The 21,883-nt window shown below is 40.9% G+C and overlaps 1 protein-coding gene across 2 annotated transcripts in view; it reads right to left on the bottom strand.

Moving 5' to 3' along the window:
- The window catches only part of LOC135489059 (cGMP-dependent protein kinase 1-like), a 71,454-nt gene extending 55,137 nt beyond the window's left edge, over positions 1 to 16,317 (bottom strand). The window contains exon 1 of one of the 2 annotated variants that reach the window (XM_064774175.1): positions 15,801 to 16,317. In XM_064774175.1, the coding sequence (XP_064630245.1) occupies positions 15,801 to 16,060 (260 nt within the window). In that variant the 5' untranslated portion in view covers positions 16,061 to 16,317. The remainder of the gene's footprint in view (positions 1 to 15,800) is intronic. The other variant, XM_064774185.1, reaches the window with a different exon arrangement.
- Between the last annotated feature and the right edge of the window lie 5,566 nt (positions 16,318 to 21,883).

Below are 21,883 nucleotides of genomic sequence, written 5' to 3'. Positions count from 1 at the left end.
TCGACCTCCTCGAAACGTACTCGCGCCTCAGGGAGATCGACTAGTTAAATGTTCCTTTTTTTCGATTCCCGAAATGATTATTAATTCTGCGGCGTTTACTTGGTAGAAGTGTGGAACGAAAAACGGAAGTCGTTTCGATCCAAAACTCAGGTTTAAAATTTGAAATTTCCTGAAGGAAAGATTTCGTTTCTTGATCGCCGATAAGAGCATTGCAACCCGTAGATAATACAGGTTGTTTGGTTGACGGTACTGGGTGGTACACTAGGCATCCTCTCTCATCTGCTCACGCTTTGCGCCTTGTCGCAACTTGAAATTGCACCCTTGTTGTTGCGCGGGCGAAGCGGCGCGGCTGGCCGAGCCCAGACTTGAGAGGGAACCCCAGGAACGGGAAGATACCAAGGGCTCTTTTCTGTACTCGCACCAAGTCATACACCTCTCGGCCTTTCTAACCACGTATTATATCCCCGCTCTGGTGAAACTGCCATAATGATGCAAAACTTTGCGTCATTTAATAGTGCTGATCAGCGCGGACGCAAACTGCTGTCGTCACCCGAGTCTCGATTATGAAGTCCCACTATAACATAGTGAAAAATCATTTTTAAGATGTCAAAAAGGCAAATCACGCTGGTTCAAGAACATCCTGTCAACTTGTTATACATCCTCAGAACAGAATCGGTCGACAGAAACGGTCAATGACGTCAGCATGGAATTCTGCAAGGTAATACAATATATATACATCATCATAGACCAATGTTCGTTGAATTCTTGCCGCAAAGCCTAGCGGGGTTGTATATTTAGCTTGGGTTGCCAGGGAACGATTAAACACTATTATGTCCTCCAAACTGATACAACGGAAACTATTAGTCCCAAGCAACAATTTCATTGTCTACAAACCCCCTCGTCGTTATTTTCTTGCGTTTTTAAAGATTCTGGCTTGACGCGAATTTGGTCGCTCTGGTGATCCAGTAACTATGGAATTTCCTCTGCCCAAAATCATACACATAAAGAAAAATATCGTTTTTATTGCTTTTACCTTTAGCCAGAGGAAGAGGCACTCTCAGTTACACATTACACGTTACGAGTTACTTCTTGCCTCCACCACTGGACTCCTATGGTGTTGGTTGCGACCATGACTGTTGAATAGCGCACTACACTCACCTTGACCCAAGGTCAATAGATACGCAAACGCATACAGATATCTATCTCGTGCGCACAAAACTAGTTCTCCAAAAAGGTCATCGATACATTTCGCGCGCGTAAAGATTGATCAAGAGAGAATACAACCGCTCCATTGCTCAGAAATGTGAATTTTGAGGGTTACGTGACCATCTGCATGGGTACCATCGACTAAATATTACAATAAGGGGAACCACTGTTAAAAAGTATGAGATAGAGGCTGTCCTTGTGCTTTTAGCAGGGCACAACTTGAATATAAAGTTCTCGACCCCAAATGGCTACTTTTCGACGCGTTTAATTTAAGTCTACTGCACCATGGAGTAAGTAAACAGTGCTAAATGCTGGGAATGCGGGCGTTACAACTATTGGGTTCGAGCAATAATTTATCAACACATCGTAAAAAGTCACGGATATATCAAACAGGTAGTCTGAACTATTTAATGAGAACCGCCATATGCAACATGTTTAACTGCAGACCACAAACAAACCCACCTCGTCTTTCCGCCCACACAGAATGTTTGAACCAGTTCATGTTTAAATTTGAATAGAATTTCAAACAGAGTTAACGAATATGTATTTCCGTACCAAAGGCTGATTTGGAGTAAATCTGAACGATCCATCTTCACCATTAGATGTGACGTCCAGAGATATTTTTATACGACCGTACTGGCGGTGTGCACTTACGTTCGATAACGCTAATAATACTTGGTTTCCCTAAGTATGATTCCATACCATTTGTCATCCCGAATCCCTCACAGCCCAATTGACAATCCCACACTATAGTAAATGTCAGTACCAATATCTACATAAAGAACAAGATTTATTAAAGAAATGGCTTCTAGTGTCGATCCTCGTCATCAGGAGATCAAATCATCAGCAGGTAAGCCCTCGGGCGCGTCATTAAATAACGTTATATCCTATTTAAAACTTCCCGAAGGCCTCTCGGGAAAAGGGAAGCTCTGGTATACAGTGGTGTCTAATGTTTTAATGCGTAAATTATTGTAATGGGACCAAATTAGGTTTAAAAGGGCCAATGGAATTTAGCCTTTAGGCGATGCAAAGTGAAATGTCCTCGAACATAATAAAATGTAGCACGGTCATACTGCACCTTTATCTCGGACCAAACGTTTTAAGCAATTTGTATCAAGTCGTCATAGTCTTCTTGTTCCGTCCAATCACAAATGCCGCAAAGAGAGTGCACTTATCTATCAAAATACACAATATCTGCGAATAGACAATAGATGTTTTCGAGGAAGACGTTCCCCAAATGGATGCTGCAGAAAAAGATAGTAATAACTATATGTAAACGCCAACTGGTATTTTCGTCATACGCTGTCTGGATTTTTCGGCCTAAAATAGCAAAACGAAGGGTAATGACACGGCATAGACTAGAAAGAAATCATGCTCTTACTTAGCTTTTTAGTACGATGTACCTTTGCTGTGGCATCATTATGAAAAGCTTCTGGTCGCATTAGAAACTGCTTTTTTTAGACACCTGATGTTTTCCTTCTGATGACATAACATTCCCCAGGCAAGGATCGCGCAGACACGGCCAAGACCTACCAGCTGTGCAACCATTCACAGGGGCGAGTCATTTGATCTTGACCTTTAAACCACAGACAGAGAAGGGGTTCCATGTATTTTTTTTCTTTCCAGAGATGCTGCTGGCTGAAATGAAAAGTGCCCTTCAGGAGGCGAGGCTACTCTGCAATAGTCACTACCAGAAGACAGTCACAACCTGGAGAACCTCACTTGTCTCAAGAAGGAGGCCATTGGCGCCACCCTGGAAGCGATCAAAACCAAGAGAACTCCGCTACTTTCACGAAAGTAAAATTTGGTTGAATATTCAATAACTCTTTTGTATATAATATTTTTGTAGAAACTCAAATATGTAAAAATGCTTTACACGCAGACGTACTGCATCAGGAATCCGTTTGTAAAGGTTGCCGTTTATGAATGATAACGAGTGTGAGTTCAGCTATTTGCTGCAATTCATTGCAATAAGGCATCCAGTTGGCAGCAGCGTGGTCTATTGCACCCGCAAAGTTAGCCGACAGTCTACTCCTAGCTTGGGCTACTGTCTGATCACTCAAAGGAAGGCTTGAGCTGGTTTCGGCACATTGGATAGAGGCGCTCAGCGCACATCCGAATGAGACGGATATTGCAAGGAAAGAGCCGAGAGCATATCGCAAACTTGTCAATGAATACATTCGAGCTAGTTGGGAAAATAAATCGTTGAATCCAATCCAGGTGTTTGAATGGTGACAGTATCTAATAGGCGTCGAATAGACATCACAAGATGTCTGCTATCGGTGTATCGATGTCCAAGATTTTAGACATCACCAGATATCCCCTGTGGTGACACCGTATACAGCGCTACTTATATCCACACAAGCCGGGGAAAAAGTCAACTGACATAACACTATCAGTGGACGCTGTTCCCTTCTCCACAGCTGTTCCTGAAATTGCTTCACTGTTACCGCCAGTTCCCTATGTATGGACGTCGAGCGCACGCCATCTCATAACCAATAGAGAAACCAATTACCTCCATACGAATATTATGATTCATACTAAATCTGATCACAAGTACCAGTATATATCAAAACAGGCTGAATTTTATCAAATTCTTAACGTGGAGGACGCAGATCCCGTAAAAGTAATATTACGAAGGCAATTTTAAATCTCCCCTTGACCGAATTACCATAAGAAGCTCCCCATTGCTAAATGTTCACCACGACCGTTTGGAAGAAACAGCCTTCAGTTCGGCATGAAATCAAAAGATGGACCTAAAAGCATTCGCCGCGTACGCATAGATAGCGAACTCGGAACGATTCAAACGACACACCAGTCACGCACCTAATAGATTCGCCGGAATCTTTTGTCAGACCATTTTCAAAGGGGTCAAAGGCACACATTTCAGTTCCTTTCAATTTCAGCCACAAATGATTTCGGCGCGTCTATTGTGGCCCATAATCGGTATTTAAATTTGAATCACAATCGTGACTTCGTTAACTCACTCTGAGCGTTATCAAGAACGTAGTTTAAAAAAGTCACATCACACGTACACGAGCACAAGTTCTTTACATTTGACTATAAAACTCCTGACGATGTCTTTGTCGTTATTGTTATAGTATTCAAACCACAATTTATGTGGTCGGAAAAAGGGATCAGCATGGGCAACCAATACGTTTCGTGAAAGTACAAGCGTATGCAGGTTATAGGCCTATATGGCACATGTCCTTTACAAAGGAACCACCGGACCATAACTGACAACCGCGGTGTACTGAAGTATGTGTGGGAATTACAATGTCCTTACTGTCAATATAATGCCATAAAATTCTGACCGGCTCAATATGCATTGTAGCCGAATGATTAACTACGTGCCCGAAACGAAGAGATGTTCACTTTTTTTATTGCAGGACATAGGGATTGTGATGGCCATTGAAAATCTCATCTGTATATTGATATTATATCAATATCTGATTGACAAGGATTCGAGTATCAAAACGGATGTTTGTGAGCTAAAAAAAGCCTGTATAATATAAGAATAAAACATAGAAAATAGATGACAGTCAAGTCTTTTTGGCCGGTTTTTTACATTTCCCTCGGAATTAGAGAAATAGAGAAAGGAAATTAAAGACCGAGGTCACACATAAAACAGTAGAACCTCCCTTTCCGGACATCTCTCCATTAAGGACACTAGTTTTGGTCCCAAATTGGCCTTTCCATTCAATTTGACCTCTCTAATCAGGACTCCCCCTCTATTAAGGACAGTAGTTATAAGTTCCGAGGGTGTCCTTGATAGAGAGGTTATACTGTATAACAATTGGTTCGTGCTGACAAGATTTTAGCCTCTTTTCATTCTTCTTACTACAGTCCATACTACGCTTCTTTTCATTACTTTCAAACAATATTGGTTACCATGAACAGGGAATGGTTGTTTTTCAACCCTTTACCCCTGATGCCATTTGATTGTCACGAGAAAATATTAGCAGTGATCTGAGGAGGTTTGGCGAGGCCATAGGGTCACGCATATCATAAAATCTATCACCTAGCGGTTTCATTTGATGATCATTGAATAAAGAATGTAAAAATGTCTATGTAGTGCGAAAGTCAATCTGATAAAGGTTCAACAAGTGTGGGGATTCTATAAATAAATTTTAGTTTTATCGGGATCAATATTGAAATATGATAAAAGAATAAATTTGCACAGGCGATTAGAATTCGTCAATGAGATATGATAGTGGTTATATAGGCCGCATATCGAGTAAAGTTCTGTGACTTAACCCCTCACGGAGATTTGAAAGTACTGGTACATTTGTACTACCTGTGAAGTCCGCGAGGAAAAGCTTGTAATGCATATATCACAGCGATAAGTTGACCATGTTTACAGACTGAATACATCCCTGGTTCAACTCTTAGCATCTTTGGACAAATCGTAACGTCCCTTTTTTGGCTTGTTGTGGCATGGAAGCGCGTTAAAAAATCTTCTTCAGGCTAACAGCCCGGTCCGGAACGTGGTCCGGGTCTCCCTTCACCCCCTCTCCCTCTCGACAGACAACGACGGTGTCTTCTGGCATCAACATTTCATGGTTTCAGGATATACTCTGCGTTAACTAAAATATTCTTTCAAAAGACGGTATTGCATGCTGCGGTGAAATAATTCTCTTCTTCAAAGTTGCCACATGCATTTGTATCTTGGCAAGCAGCAATTAATCAGAGATACAACAGAGATAAGATGGGCCTCATCTTCAACGGTGCTCCAGGTGTAGGCGTCCTCGTGCAATAGCTAATATACGTGCTGTCAGGAATGTGATAGCAAAGAAACAATAACAACACACAAGAAGGGAAGAAAAGAACAAAAACAATTTAAACAATGACACAATAATTTCAGAAATACTAGTATGTTGACAAGAATCACGATGGTAAAAGGAACGCTGATGAGTTGGTCACTGGACTTCATTTCGTAAACAATTTTTTATCAGCTCGATTTCCTTTAAGTAAGTGGGCGCGTATTAAGATTAATCTGTACATTACCGATTAATTCCACCGGTTTCTCAACAACAACCGATTGACTTTAACCATGTAGGACTTCGCTGAGGTTTGGTTACAAACAACACGCCATTTACGGTAAGACCGCCGTACGACATTACTCGATAGTGATGGCAACGTGATATAGTAGTAGGAAACTGAAACTGATACATGTATGCAAACGGGTTCAACAAACACAGTCGCAAATTTCCAGTCATGTGGACAAGAACCAACATCACAAAGCCTAGCCGTCTCATTACCCCGAGAAAAGAGTGGTGCGTCATAGAAATAGCATTGGTGCTACAAAGCAGATTGTGCCCATTCAGTGGCGGTCATGGGCTGGGACCTCGCCTGCTGAGAGTCGTCTTTTCATGAAGATATACGAGATTTTTGAATTTTTCTCGCTTTGAAAGAGTAGTTGATTATGTTTACATCCGCATTTTTCTCAAAAGTGACATGGCAACAGCACACGGTGCCTTGAACTGACATGAACCGGCGGGATCCTGGTGGTCGAGAAGGCTTGTTTGGCCGAATAATACGACCAAGCTGAAGAAATGCCGCTTCTCCACCGATATCTGACTGAAAATAAGCACGAATGAGTAATGTAAACATGCATACATGTTAGCAACATCATTCCACCATCACGTCAGGTAAAACTCAAAACATTTAGGAGCATGCTTTGTTTGATGTGGAATCCCGCCATGGATATCAACACCTAAGTCACCTAAAGCAATGATTGGCTCTCTTGTGGTGAGGTTCTATAGCCGTCTTGTCCAGGATATTGGCAAGCACCACCCAATACCACCAGCAAAAAAGAAGGGAGGAACCTATTACCAGCAGACACTCCAACTCACCGGGAAGAGACCTCAACACGATCGGGGGGGCAGGCATTTTCTGCAGCTATTGATGGTCGAACACGAAGCATTAGCAAAAGCACATTCGAAAGCATATTTTTACGCATCCCCCAGGCTCCTTGCGCTTTGTATCACTTCTAAACTATTCCAGTAATAAAGACAGAGCAAACGAGACATCTTGTGAAGACAAGATAATTTTTAGAGTAAGTAGTCGAGCTTCTACCCATGCCAGAAGCAATGACCAGGTATGCACCATTCCCACTAACGATGCAACTGCGTACATGCATTTTCCCAGCAGAATCCTGGCTACGAATTCGCAGAGCAAGCTGATCCAAGCCAGGAAAAACAATCCGACGCTGAAGAAAACGCATGGTTGCTTTAGCATTTCAGACTCTTCTCCACACTGAGCCCGATTCTTTCATCAGCATCCTTTAGGTGTAGCATTCCCGTACAAACTGTTCCGATGTTAACTAGCTAATACATCACTAGCATTTAACACACACCCGCACTTTGGCATTTATGATTAGTCGACGGAAATTAGTCAACGTAAAACATAATTTGAGAGAAATTATCATCCACTGCCTTATTTACAGTACCCACATTCTGTGCAATGATTTCGATGTAACCTCCTTGGTGGAGCGAAATGCGTTATTCTGTTTTCTATATAACTTTGTGCGATATACAGCCAACCATTTTCACATGCATGCATAGAAAAAGAGCGGAGGGCCTACCACACTGTCAGCTTAGCTTGCATCGGTAGGTACCGAGTGAAGGCCCTGAAGCTCAGGATGCAGTGTCAGAGGCCTTCTTTTGCTTTACTTGCAGGTTACACCAGACATATCTCTTCAATGAAGTTATAGTGCCCACAAACTAGTTACGTGTAAAGTACATGTTCATCTGTACGTACATGTATATGACATGCACCGATTCAACTGACCGATGCTGTGCAATAATTAGTTGTACCAAAGGTACACCCTACTCAACAAACTCATTTCATTCAACGCTGTTAGCAATGTTTACTATTTTGACATTGTTCGAACTTGCTATGCGAAGCCTACAGCAGAGCTAGGGTAAAATATAACAAGGAATTAGCCCCCTATCGAGATTTCCTCTCAAATGTCTTTACTGAACCCAACAGTGTGAATCTTCTTACAAACAACGTGGGTAAGGATATATTCTGCGTGCTGGTGGATGGTTCCATCTGGTTTCCTTCATACCTATACATGTACTACCTTTAATACTATGAATGTTGAACCAACACGGCCGGAGATCTTCATCCAAACAAATGGTATAACCCTAGAGAAATCAACTCCAAGGCACAACATTGCGCTTAAGTATTCTGCTGCTACGAAATGGACATAACGTTGGATCAGAAATCCCAGTATTCCGCTTTGGCATAACTTCCATATGATTGCATTTTCATTGCAAACAGAAAGCTGCACTAGACGGAGCTCGAAAACTCAGCAACGGCGAGAGGCAAGCATCTTGACAAACAATGTTCACATACGCTAGCTCGTGTATCAAATATTGTAGTGGGTGTCTAATGACTTGGTCACTCGAGATGGCGTGGATGGCATGAAGAAATGGACTTACAACAAAGATAATAAAACTTTCTTTTCGCGACGTATTACACTTATTTGGCTAGAGCTGGTACATACATGTAGTAGTTTATACCATTTTACCATGTTCTATGTTCTGCTTTTCGCTGTTACACATCATCAAAAACCCATTTGAAGTAATGAGTTTTTGATATCATATATGAGTCCATATCGCATATGTCGTGTTCATATTCTGATTGGCATGCAGTAATAACCATGTGAGGGGGAAGGAATAATAAGTTATTCCTTTTACTGAAATAGTCTCTATTAATTAGGCACGTATTTGATACGTGGTTATTTAGTTATTAAGTTTGTACTTATCAATCACGGTCATTTTCGTGGGTAATTTGGGCTTGGCACAGCTTCTTTAACTATAGTGTGTGGAGGAAGTTTTTCATAGTACATACCATCGTCAAAAACAAATGATACAGAAGAAAATTGAGAAAGATGATATTCCTTCAGGGCCTTGCTAAAAAGCATACGCGACGTCGATGATCCATCCAACAACAATCCAAGGAGCAACACTGACGCAACTGTTTTTAAATCGACCTTCTAGTTGACAGGCCACTACCGAGATGCTTACATGTATATACTTTATGGTATAGGGAAGTACATTTTGATCGCTTTATGATCCAGTGGCGAAGAAGAGCCAGCGTTTATCGATGAAGCTAATTTTAAGCTAGGTAAAGGTGTTTGTGTTAGCTTGTTGTTAGTGTAAACATCGGCAGGAACAAAGGAGGTGATGCCAGGGTTAGAATGAACCACAGAATTCGGATGCTGGACAGGGGCATTGATTAGACTGGAGCGAGTAGCAATGGACGCTGAATACCCAGGCGTCGAGCAACATTTCAGCCTCAAATCGTCATATATACTCAAGAGACATGCCGGCAGCGCAGCAATGAATTCTTGACACACATTAAAACACTGGGGCTATTTTTCCAAATTTTACCTTCTCACAGAACTTTTTATATGTTTTAAAAGCCAACTTAGGGTAATCTGAAAATAGGCTTTCTGTCTCAACCAATATCTGAACGAGTTTACATACATTTACAAGTGTCTCTCAAATTCAATACAACACACTTAATAATTATAGTACTAAACATTACGCATGTGTGAGTTGAGGTGTACACTGCATGTACATGCAATAAAGGCCCCTACCAGTACAAGGGGCGCAATGTGACGTTGTACTACAATTAATGTGTTTAAGTACAATGTACGTAGTAGGCCTATTCAAACATGGGGTACGATATCAGGCAAACACTGAATGTTTGCTTGTCTCTCGACACGATCAGTTTGATCACGGTAGCATAACATGGAATTCCACGCAAATGAACTGATCACCCTCGCATATCTCGCATATCTTGCAGAGGAATTCGCTGGAGGAAAACCTCAGATGTGATATGTTCTTTTCATTTGTAATAGTACTGGTTGAACGGGTTTCATAAAGAAACCACGTGAGATTTCTATGTGCCTTAAGGTCGTAATGGACTCTCCGTTATCTCATGTATCTCCGCTCAATAAACATCGATATTATTATTCGACTAAACCTTTTACTGTTGGCATTTCAAGCTCATCTTAAAATTTCTTTAAAATGTTATCACATGCGCTTGGTCCAGTCGTACGGTGCCGCGATGGGTGTGTGTGGTCCTTCGGGGATTCGATGTGGAGATGGTGGGTCTTTCGGAAATCTAACCACTTGTGACTGTCCTGCCTTCGACCTGTAGGGAGGCACGATGTGCCCCCATCAGTATTTAAACGCCAGGCTAAATCCATGACTGTACTAAATCGCATGAATTTACATCGCTAAGAATAGTCGATCTCAGAAATCTATTTCTGTGGATTTACCAAGGTATTCTGGAAACACGGCCGCATTTCGCGTACGCTTTTAATTCCGCTTGCATGTTCGCTTGGAACAGTAATAGCAAATAGGTAGATTCTATACCTCTCAACACGTCAATCCGAAGGTAACACTTTTAGTCAACAGATTCGAGTTCATAAATGAACGTGAATGAAACGAGTGAGATATCGATGAAGAATCAGGTGAAGTTGGTTTCACCCAAAGCTTGTCGAATCTAACCCCATTGATTCAAACATAATGTAGACGTCATTCGGGCAAATTGAAGCTGAAAGGACAGGTATTAGACCTGACCGGGCTTCAGTTCGATTCTTCAACAACAGCATTGACTATCTTATCGTCTCATCATTTACGTTAAACAGCGCTGGAAGAGGTCACAAAGGAGCACCACGAAACCTGCTTGTTTCTAAACTTTATCTTACTCGTGTCAGTGTTTTATAAAGAGTTCGGAGCTTGAAGAGTTGAATCCGATCCGATGTGCAGAGGATGATGAATGTAGAGTGATAGCAGCAACAGTGCTTCGGGTCAGGGACTTCGATCGCGGGCGTTGCGATAAATTTAGCCCCTGGATATCAGCACGGTTTCCCATCAAAGGCAAAATGATTTCATTCGTACGCGATTTCGCTCATGCAAAACCAATCATGGTGATTACTTGTGCAGTTGTTCAGGCAGGAAGCAGGGGTAACAGCGTATTATGTAATCACAAGTCACCCCTTCCATATGCCATATTACTGCGAACACTACAACCAAAATTAGTTATGCATGAGCGATATCGCGTATGAATAAAATAATTTTGATCGGACAGTGTGATCAGTCCCGTATTTGGTGACTGGATAATCGTTTTAAATGTATGAATGAAACAACTCCCATTTAGTGTATCGTCTTGGTTTATGAAGAATGTATAATGTACCTTAGATAAAATAATGATATACCGTGTTTAATATTTGCAATAAATCACAATACAGATTTTAATAAAGCACGTTTAGTTTGTATTTGTTATCAACGCTGTTACAAACATTGTAATTTACATTTTAGTTAAAGACTACTATTTGTCTGAGATTAAAGTTGGATTTTTCTCTGCTGTATTTTGTTACTAAATATTTATACGGACAAGCATTTGTATTTGTGGGTCTGAATGATTAACCATTCGCTTCAGATTATATTTGTGCATCCTATGCATACCATCCATCAGAGCGACATACGCCTGGTAGAATTCAGGAATTGTCTCGTCTGACAAAAGTTGCATGTCGTGCTTAAGTGAATGTATTTCTAACCTTTATGACCACAATAATATGTCGCACTGAATTATCAAAAATTGATCAGATCGAACCACACAAACAGAGGTATGGACTGTGCTACACAACCCAAGGGGGCACTGGTACGCATGAATACTTAATTAGATGGACATTGTCCCAATTGTAACTGTGTCGCGCTGATGAAACAATGATTAATGAAATATTCGGGAAATTTACGATGTTTACAGATTCAGTTGTCTGATTAAATTGCTCTTTTAAAGACTCACGGTTCAAATGAAGGGCTCAACGTTACACTGGGCAATTTTGTCAAACTCTACATTTAGAATATCATTATTCTCCTTGCTGATATGCCACTCTGGATTAATTGATAAATTGATTAACAACCTCATCCATGGAAGCAAATACGCCAGGGGTACATCTTTATAATTAATAACTCATGTAGAAAAAAATATCACACTCGAATGACTAAGTGACCATCAACAATAACTATAAGGCCCAGTCGCAAACACTCCTTACGCGACAAAAGTGCATCCTTGATTTACGCAGTACAAAGGCTACATATTAAATCTAATAAGCGGGGCATTTGGTAATTGAAAATAATGGAAGTACGAACGCTGTCCATTTGCTTTGTGTATGCAATGGAAGAAGCAAATTCAGCTGTAAGGCTCCTATCATTAGTTCTGTGTCGGTCAGGTTCCCTTTTCAAATCTTCTTGGACCAAAACGCAACCACAATGTATATGCAAACAGGGTGCATGTCATCTTAGCTAATACGATCACATCAACCAGCACCTGACTAATAAAGAAATGCTGATACGTTTATAATTCAGCAACATTTCAGTTATTTTAGAACGAGTCAAGCTGGGTATACATTGCAGAGTTCGATCCCAGCGCAGGCTCATCCCAGCGCAGGCATCAATTCCAACAATGTCACCACCCTTTTTGATATACTGGTAAACTTTAATTCAAATAGTAACCAACAGAAGTTCGATGGTACGATATCAAATTAACAGATCCGATGGGGGGGGGGACTCTAATCAGTTATCGGCCCATAAAATTTGGCGCACCATTGACATGATTGAGTGGGTAATGGCTTCATTGTACTAAAACATTCATTTGATACGAGTTAATGCGCAAACGCTACGCAATTTTAACCGGTTGGTTGTTCATCTTTGTGCTACTGCGACTTTTTCTACAATATGAATGCTGTTGTTGTACTGGGCAAAAATGCTCGGCCTGTGGGTGATTTCAAAGGGCCTTTGGGGTTTTTCTTATTCTTCTTTTCCACATTACCGCCCAACAGGCCCGTACCAAACCAATCAGTCGATCAGACTAGATCACACTCGTGATCATTTACGCGGCAGATCAATCGAGACAGATCCGGATGGATATAGATTTGTTTGGACCCGTGTAACCAGTCTTAATGATATTTTTTATATTTGTCAAACACAAATATTCTAGATGACAAGCTTACTTGTGATAGGATGATTGTAGGCCTACCATGCTGTTGTACAGTCCATGCCAATACTGATGTAACTAAAAAGACTCGAAGTACTGAGAGAACAACCATATGTCATCCTTTCAGCCGGTTTTTAACTTATTTGTACTCTCGGTCCATTATGTTCCTATCATATCGGTCTCTGGAAATCCTTTAAAAAATGGAAACTTCTTTATTCCGCATTTTCAAATGAGACATTAATAACCCAAGGGAGAGTGAGAATTAATGTCCATTCCGAGCAGACTAGGGGAGCGACAATAAATAAATGACCCATGCCAACATCGGACAACATCATCATACCAACAGATATGTGTAGCCGCTGTGGTAACCTAATTTGATTAGTTCACTTCGGACCCAGTATATGATACGGCGGTTCACATTGTTGTGAGGACGATACAACACTGCACGAAATCATGAATCGCCATAGCCGGCCAACAATATCAATTAGGCCACTAGGTCTCAAATATTGCAGCGGGTCACCGCTCCTATTTCAATAATTTCGTGTATTTATACGCAGGTTGTCAAAAGAAAACTTGGAACAAGGTATATTAGTTATCATTTTAAGAAGGAATTAACAGTAGTACCGTAGTCGTACCTATACCATGTTGACCATGCATATGGTGTTGGTGACTGTCAATGATCGTTGAGGTGATTGAACATGAGCCAGTACGAAACAGCTGGCAAATAAACACAATAACCTTTAATGGTGGATAAGCTCACACATACTTAAGCTGTATAGGCCTACATGAGGCCTGTCGACGTAGGCCTACTTATACCAGTAATACCATCAATATGTCTACCGCCATACTGCATACATACGGTGACGAGAAATGGCTATATATATCCATCCTGTACCATCCTCTTGCAAACAGGGCCTACAACATGACTTTTCCTTACGCATGTTTCCGAGTAAGTATGTATTGAGTGGAATGGCCTGATATTGTAGTACATGGGTCGACTGCGGGACATCAAGAGGAAATACATGTCCAATTGAGGGTTTTTACCGAGATGGAAAAACAGCTAGCTACTTTATGGGAAGTTGACAGCGTGGCCGACTAAAAGAGATAAAACCACAATGCTTTCACTAATTCAGAAAACCCAATGGGCGGCCCAACACGTTCAACTAAAAATCGTCGTAAGCTACAAGGACACTATCAAGATAGCTACATCACAAATATACGGTGTGATTTTTATGGAGCAATTTGGGTACACAATACAACAATGAAGATTGCGGTGTTCAAATATTGCCCATATCTGTTTACAAAACTGTAAATCGCCAAGTCAACATAAGGTTACTTTTGTGTGTGGGCAACGCCCATGCGTTCCATGTTCCCCGTGTCCTGTGTTCATGGGTTCTATGGTGTTCTCGCCGCACCCAATATTTCCCCATATTCAGTCGGAGCTAGAAAACCACTGCCAGCTAATATTTTCTTGCTGGCTATCAAAGGGTCAAAAAGAATAGCGGGGCAGTAAACCGGACCCTGATAGTACTAAGCAACTCTCTTTTATTCCTGATTACAAACATAGATTTCGTCTTTAGGGGGAAAATATAACCCGGGGAAAATAAAATACGGAAAAAAACAGAAGCCCAATAGAATCGCGACACCACCACCAATCTGGCACACTGATCTAGGCCTACAAACCATCAAGTTGATTAATTTCGCACTTTCTATACATCTGCTCCATATACAGGAAAAAAGCCATCTATCATTTATATGTACACGAACGATTATTAAGAGATTTAGCTGTGCAGCATTAGTAGTTTAGCACTAATAGGAAGTCTATAGCCTGGAACATGTCCATTATATCCCTCTATTCTTAGACCATTAGTAGGCCCATACTACGCTATTACATGCCTGTGCCTCGATCTCACCTGATCGCACCAACATGTCGACTGTCAAGGCTATATCTTTTGATAAGAATCACGTTTTCGTCAGGATATGGTCAATTTATTACTTTATATTTATTACTTTATGAAATTAAAATAACTTTTCCAACCAGTGGGTTGAATACGTTCTACACCATAGATAATAGTGTCAAATTCGAACCTCGGATCAAACTTGAACCGTTCGTAGGCCTTTAACTTACACGAAGAAGTGTTTTTTAGGTAAGTCGAATAATGCCTCGCACTGATCGATAAAAAAATCCTTAGCAAGCAACATTTTGATTTACCATTAGCAGTTATTACTTATTACGATATTGTATTAAGTAATGTTGGAAACAAATCAGAATTGTCAAAACTATGCTTAAAACCCAAAAAAATGCGCGTGCCATTTATTTTCATGTTTACATCGTTAGGGAAAATATATGGCGGCAGAAAAGAATCTTATTCAAATAACTGTCACACAGAGTTTTAAAAGAACGCGAAGTGTTTTGTCATCATCTGCTCTCCATGCGTCAGCATCGACGCTGTAGCCTACTGACCTAGATGAGACATAAATATGAACAATGGTGGAGATGGCGACGACGCTGCCTTAACAAAGAAAAAGAGGGTTAAAAGAGTTGTTTATGAGAAAGTTTACAAATAACTTACACGTGTGACTTCGAATATTTCCTCAATGGTTTCTGTTGGCGGAAGGTCTGCGGCTCAGCTGAAATACCCTGGATCCGTGTGGTCCTGAACTTCGGTCCAGTCGCTGGCGAACTGCTAAGGTTGAACACCGATTGATACTTGTCCAATGCACTTCTTAAATCCTGAAGCTCCTGGTCCTTCTTTTCTATAGTTTTCTGCAGAGAAGCTATAATGTCATCCTTCTGTCTAAGGACTTTTTGCATTTCTTGTAAGCTGCCCATGATGACAGATGAGGTGGAAACGTTAAGGTATTTAACCTTAACTGCAGCGTCAAATCCAATTGTCCAATTGAAATTAAGTAAACTTCAGAACAGTGTAACCATCCCCAGTAGAAACGTTTTTACTCCTTCTTAGTCCTTATTCCACTGGCAATGTAGTATATTCACGACAGATTGCCTTAGGAATAATACCACCAGGTACACATATCAATACAAACATGAACTAAATAAAACTAACTGCATGGGGTTGGACGGCTATACACAGGCCGATCCGGGTTGACGACCTCGTTGTCGTATCACATGATAGACACCTGGCGCGCTCTACTGTGGCTTAATGAAACTGAACTTTTCAAAGTCGCTAGATGGTTTAGTATGTTGCATGCTGAGCTGTTGCTTAATCTCGGGTGTAACTGTTAATTACTGTTTTGTCGGCAATGTTAAACGTGTTTTGCTTTTCTTTCAATACATCTACTCTTGCGTCATTTGTACCAAGGACGTTTTATGCATCAACCACCATGACTTATTTTACAATGTTGTATACATCCGCCCCTACCTGCACACGAGTTGTGATACTCGAGATAGATCGTACAACATCGTGCGCAAATGCTATTTTAATGCAACTGTTTTGAATCAAGAACGACTTACCAAAAGCTCAAACTATATTGTAAGAAGAGTGCCGGCGTTTTGTGTCGGAAAGAAAACTTATTTTAAAGATTATAGAAGCCGGTGGTGTCGCCTCAAACAAATAGCAACAACGAAACGTGGAGCTTTTTTTGGTCGAAAAGAACGGCCGGTGCTCGATACCGTGACCTGATAAACACAGTCATTCTGTAAAATCAATTGCATAACAGGACAACGGCCTTTCACTCGGCCCGAATTAGCTTTGCTTCAAATCTGAAGAATGTTACACTTTAAAAAGTTAAAGTCCTGTCCGTCCGACGCTCTCAAGACAACTATATATAAGCAGGCCGTGTTGTGTTCTGTGACGTTGGGCGTTCATGAATAGATTTATATGTATATCAGTTATAATCATAAGCTTACAGGTCATAAGTGACAATGTCACCACAAGGTACCCATGAGCAGCTACATCAAAGCTATTTTTCACGTTGATCTCTTATTATCCCTCCCTAATTATACACTAGTTTGTAGCTATTTATACCAGTTAACGAAAAAACCCTCCGTCTCCTTCCTCTTTTTCTTGCTGATACTACAGTCTGTAGAAGTTTACCATCAAAATCAAGGAAACAATGGCCGAATGGACATCCGCCAGTGATGCTTGTGTTGAGCACCTTGGCCGCATGATATAGTCGTGGCTGCTGCTTCAAGTTGACAAAATTGACGAGTAGATCTTTGAGTAAAACATGAGCCATTCTTTGTGACCCCGTGACCATTAATAGGGACGCATTATTTCGATTCCACAAGATATCACTAAACATAAAGTTCTCACTAAATGAGATTTTAACTGTGAAAGGCTGGTATTTGTAACACTTTCGAAATATAATAAGGACAGAGGAATCGGCGGACCAAATGAGAAAATCGTTGTCTGAGAGCCATCGCAGGTGCGCTCTTCCTGCCAGATCTTTCAAAGTGACCGGCTGACCAAACTTGACAAACCTAAAGAAATATCGAGGGCGAAAAACTGCCTTAAGGCTATAGATGTGTGTTTCATATATTTGCTGAGGCGAAGGTACATTAATGCGACAGTAAATGACACACATGTCGTCATTTATACTGACAGTAAACGAGGTGTCTCTGCGGTACTTACATCGGCCTTTCGGCAGCGGAAAGCCACCAGAGCAAGGTTGTCCCATCATGCAGTAGAAAAGGACGTGTTTGTGTTTTCTTCACAGAATGTATCCACAATAACATTTTACCACCAACATAATGCACTCCAGCATGTAAATTAAGGTTCGAAGCCCACCGATGTTCCAAGAGTATAACGACTCTGTGTGCTGTCAACATGAAAATGCAAATTAATTTCTTCTCGTAACTGTTGATGAACACTTGACTATAGCCCAAATATACTAAGGAATCAGACCAATGATTCAGCATCTTTAAGGGTCGTGCCATCGAGTAAAAACTGCTGAGGTTATAATCAAGAAACGCTTGCTGAAATGGTAAGGATACATTCATTCAAACAGCAAATAATAGTAACAATAACGCTCACACTCATTCATGGCTAAAGGCAGTAACTATCACACAGACTATGAAATGACAAGTGATCAACGATTTAGAAAATCACTGCAGCAAATATATAGTGGAATCGATCACAAGGTCACAGTCAAAGTCTAAACAGGCCTACCGCCTTTTACATGTATCATATTTTCACGAACCAAGTGCTATGTGCTATATGCTGCCTGTATTTCTTGAAATACCGAGCATCGGGTCAGGCGGTGGAACATCAGCTGATTCAGTAATGAAAAGAAACGCCCAATACGTAGTTTCGCCGAAAATGCTTTCTGAACATCGAGATGTATTGCTTCTAAAGTCTCCTCTCATACCTCTAAAGAAATCCATGCAATCATTTATCGCGCCTTGGTTTACCATGCACCTCACCCAAATTTTTCTAATTCAGCCGAACGTACATGTAGTCTGCACGATATTTGTCCACGAGTGCACATATAGTATTTAAACCAACATGCTGGATCCATTTTTTGCTGCACTGTTTATATGAACTGGGTTAAAAAACAGTCACAACTTCATAAGGCACTGCATAAGTTTCAACGCAAAATATGATTGCATTTTTTAAGGACGCGACACTCGCCGGCGCTAGTACAGTTGTGGTGATCGGTCGTATACCCGATTGATTGATTTTTTGATTGTCTGTCAATGTTGGTCGTGTAACAAAGCCTGGAGTCGGCGGAGTACAGTCCAAAAGTTTAGGTTCACGATGACCAAAATGAGGAGTTACTGCCTATTTACCGTTGGAGGTCACAAATGCTATGTCTCGTTGTGCCGATATGTTCTGTTCAGACATGTGTGATTATTGAGGGATGAAACATCAACCGGCGTGCTGTTACCGAACGATTATCTTACAAACCGTTGAGTTCGTTTTATGTTGACAATGGAGTTCTAGCTGATGTTGTCGGATACAGGAGACCGTGCAGTCCAGGGGAGAACTTCCTTTGGTGCACGAATCCATCGTTATATCATTGCCAATCGAAACATTTCCAAGTTGGATGACACACACCACTGACGTCAGTAAACTGAGTGTAGAAATCCACATCCGCATTTCTAGAGAGCTTGAACCCTGACTGAAAATCCAAATCCTTTCTCTAGTTAGTGTTGACGGCGAAGGTGATGAAGTAGTGTCAGAGTTTTAGGTCTAAACATTGACGGGCCTTGCAAGATACCACAAATCAGAATCGTTACGATTATTCGAAGACACATCAAACAGGGCACTAGGAATGTGTTAAACTTGGGGGGGGGGGGGCAGAGGTTTCTGCCTTTTCAAGGCCGCAGGCTGGAACTGTCGGCGTCGAAGGTCAGGGCGGCCTCCCCCTTGAAATATTTTAAAATAAGAGTACTTTTACGCGATTTCCCGGCATCTGTGACTCCTGCCACCAACAGGACTAATATAGAGGCGCATATAGTGTTCTCCATAGCAGTACAAAACACTCATTTTTTACCCATCACTCACTTTTGACAAGCCAAATATTGGGGGGGGGGGGGTTCCCCTACCCCCCTACCCGATCGAATCCGAATGAGGTCTAACTTTTCCTCGTGTAAACGCAAGGTTAATGGAGACTCATCTGGTCTCCTGTGGTTTGATCGGGTCTCAAAGTAGACCACCATTTTAACTGGTTTCCTCGGGTCTCTTCGGGTCAAGTCCTCATTGATCCTGATCAAATTTTGTCATGTAAACGCGATCAGGTCTGATGTGGTCAAATGGGGACTACAATTTACCTGTACGCATGCGTATTGAAGCACTTTTCGATAACATTAAAACCATGCCGGAGGCCAGCAAGTTAAAGTTAGATTAGATGTCAGCACTTACAGCAAACTTACAGCAAACCCAATTCAAATATTGTTCGAATCCCGGCAAAACCAGTACTTAGGACTTGTTACGATTCGATTACGCTGCATCTATTTGCAGTGCCAAGATTGGTGAATGTAGATTATATTATTGGGAGCAGCTAGCATTATGCTTTTAGCTCCTCGTTTTGCACTTTTGTGGAGGAGGCCTACTAGTACATGTCGAATTGAGCTAATGAATTATACACGGACTGGTCTGACATTGATTCTAAAATCTCACACTGTCTAGTGTTGATGCGAATAACACGGTTTGAGAGAGAATGAAGTATTTCTATTGGAATTCTTAGAGGCTTTCTGACATTTTCCTTTTGATTACAGTGTACATTGTGACCATGTATAAGCCTTGGTAGTCTACATTAAAACTAGGGCTGAAATCAAGAGCATGAGGGATTTTTTATCGTATGGTAATAAGTACTAACCCGCTGTGCATTGCATTGTTGGGGATTCCCCTTCTCCGGTTTCAACCTCGTGATGGGATTTTTTGCTTTGGTGAGTTTTAGTTCGTGTTTTCCCGCTTTTATCTCTCCTCAGCCATCATCAGCCTCAGTAGCTGCGACTATCGAAGCCAACGGGCTTGTATATATTATATTCATATATTTCAGTGTCACGTATATACAATATACAAACTATATCGGAAATGCAAGGTATGTACATGTACATGTTACGTGTTTGTATATTGTGAAGACCATTCGGCTGTTATTTACTAGAGGAAAATCGGTGCGAAAATGTTCGTGCGTGCATTCCGGCTTTAAAATCGGGACTTCAGTTCGCTTTCTCGACGTTACAAGTGTTTCCATAATTGTTTGGTGGAAATTGAAAAGCTGTGGTGTTTTGTCCATTCGAGGTAATGGGATTAAAACATGTCACAATAGGTACTGAAATGGCAACATAAAATCCAACTGCTCTTATATAACATTTTTATTAATTGAATCAGTTTTTATCTACGATGAAAGGTAGTAACATTGTCGATATAAAAAAACTTTTGCGAAAATTGATTCGCCGCTGAGCTCATTGTTGAATTATGATCTAACGATGTGGTTTATCACGTCGGCTCTATTAACGTATATTTTCAGGCGGTACAGGCATTGGTGAGACATCTGTAACGGCACAGAAAAACAAAGATCCTTAGTTACAAGTATGATATTCCAGGCAGTAAGAGGGTGATGAATCTCAACCCCCATCTTCATGGATCGTCATCTTGGTTAAAATTAAAGTTTACGTTTTCTAAGGGCAGTTTTCGCCCATGATAAAACCTTATTTCCTTGGTACCGTTTGAATCTATTGTGGTGGACAACCTTCTGTTTCCCTTCTCTAAAAAGGAAAGAGCGAAATTCGCTCCTAAAGAGCTAATTTGGTGATCGCTCTTTGAGACAAGAGACTTGAGAGCGAAACTTGGATTAGATAATCTTCCACTTTGGCGATTATACAATTATTGCAGAGATTAACTTAGAACACTTGCAGGTGTGTTTAAACTAATAAACGCACTGAAAATGATTACAGCAGAATGTAAACAATATTTTACACATTGTCGTAAATGTCACTCTTCTGTGCTTTTTGCTCTTTGAGAAAGAGCGATCTCTAAAGTAGCTCTTTAAGAGTGAATTTCGCTCTTACTTTTATAGGCCATAGCCTGCTGTATCTGGGAAATAGACAAGAATCATTATAGAAATATTTTTTTTGTTATGCATGTATATCAGGCCGTTTATTGAATGAACATAAAGAATGGTTAACACTGCAAGTCATATCGGCAACAACTTTAATCAAGGTTGTTCGAAATGAGATTGGCCTACA

The sequence above is a fragment of the Lineus longissimus genome, chromosome 1 (assembly GCF_910592395.1).
Source record: "Lineus longissimus chromosome 1, tnLinLong1.2, whole genome shotgun sequence".
Lineage (NCBI taxonomy): Eukaryota > Metazoa > Nemertea > Pilidiophora > Heteronemertea > Lineidae > Lineus > Lineus longissimus.
Note: the sequence above shows the minus strand (reverse complement) of the source record. Positions and strands in the feature narration are given on the sequence as shown.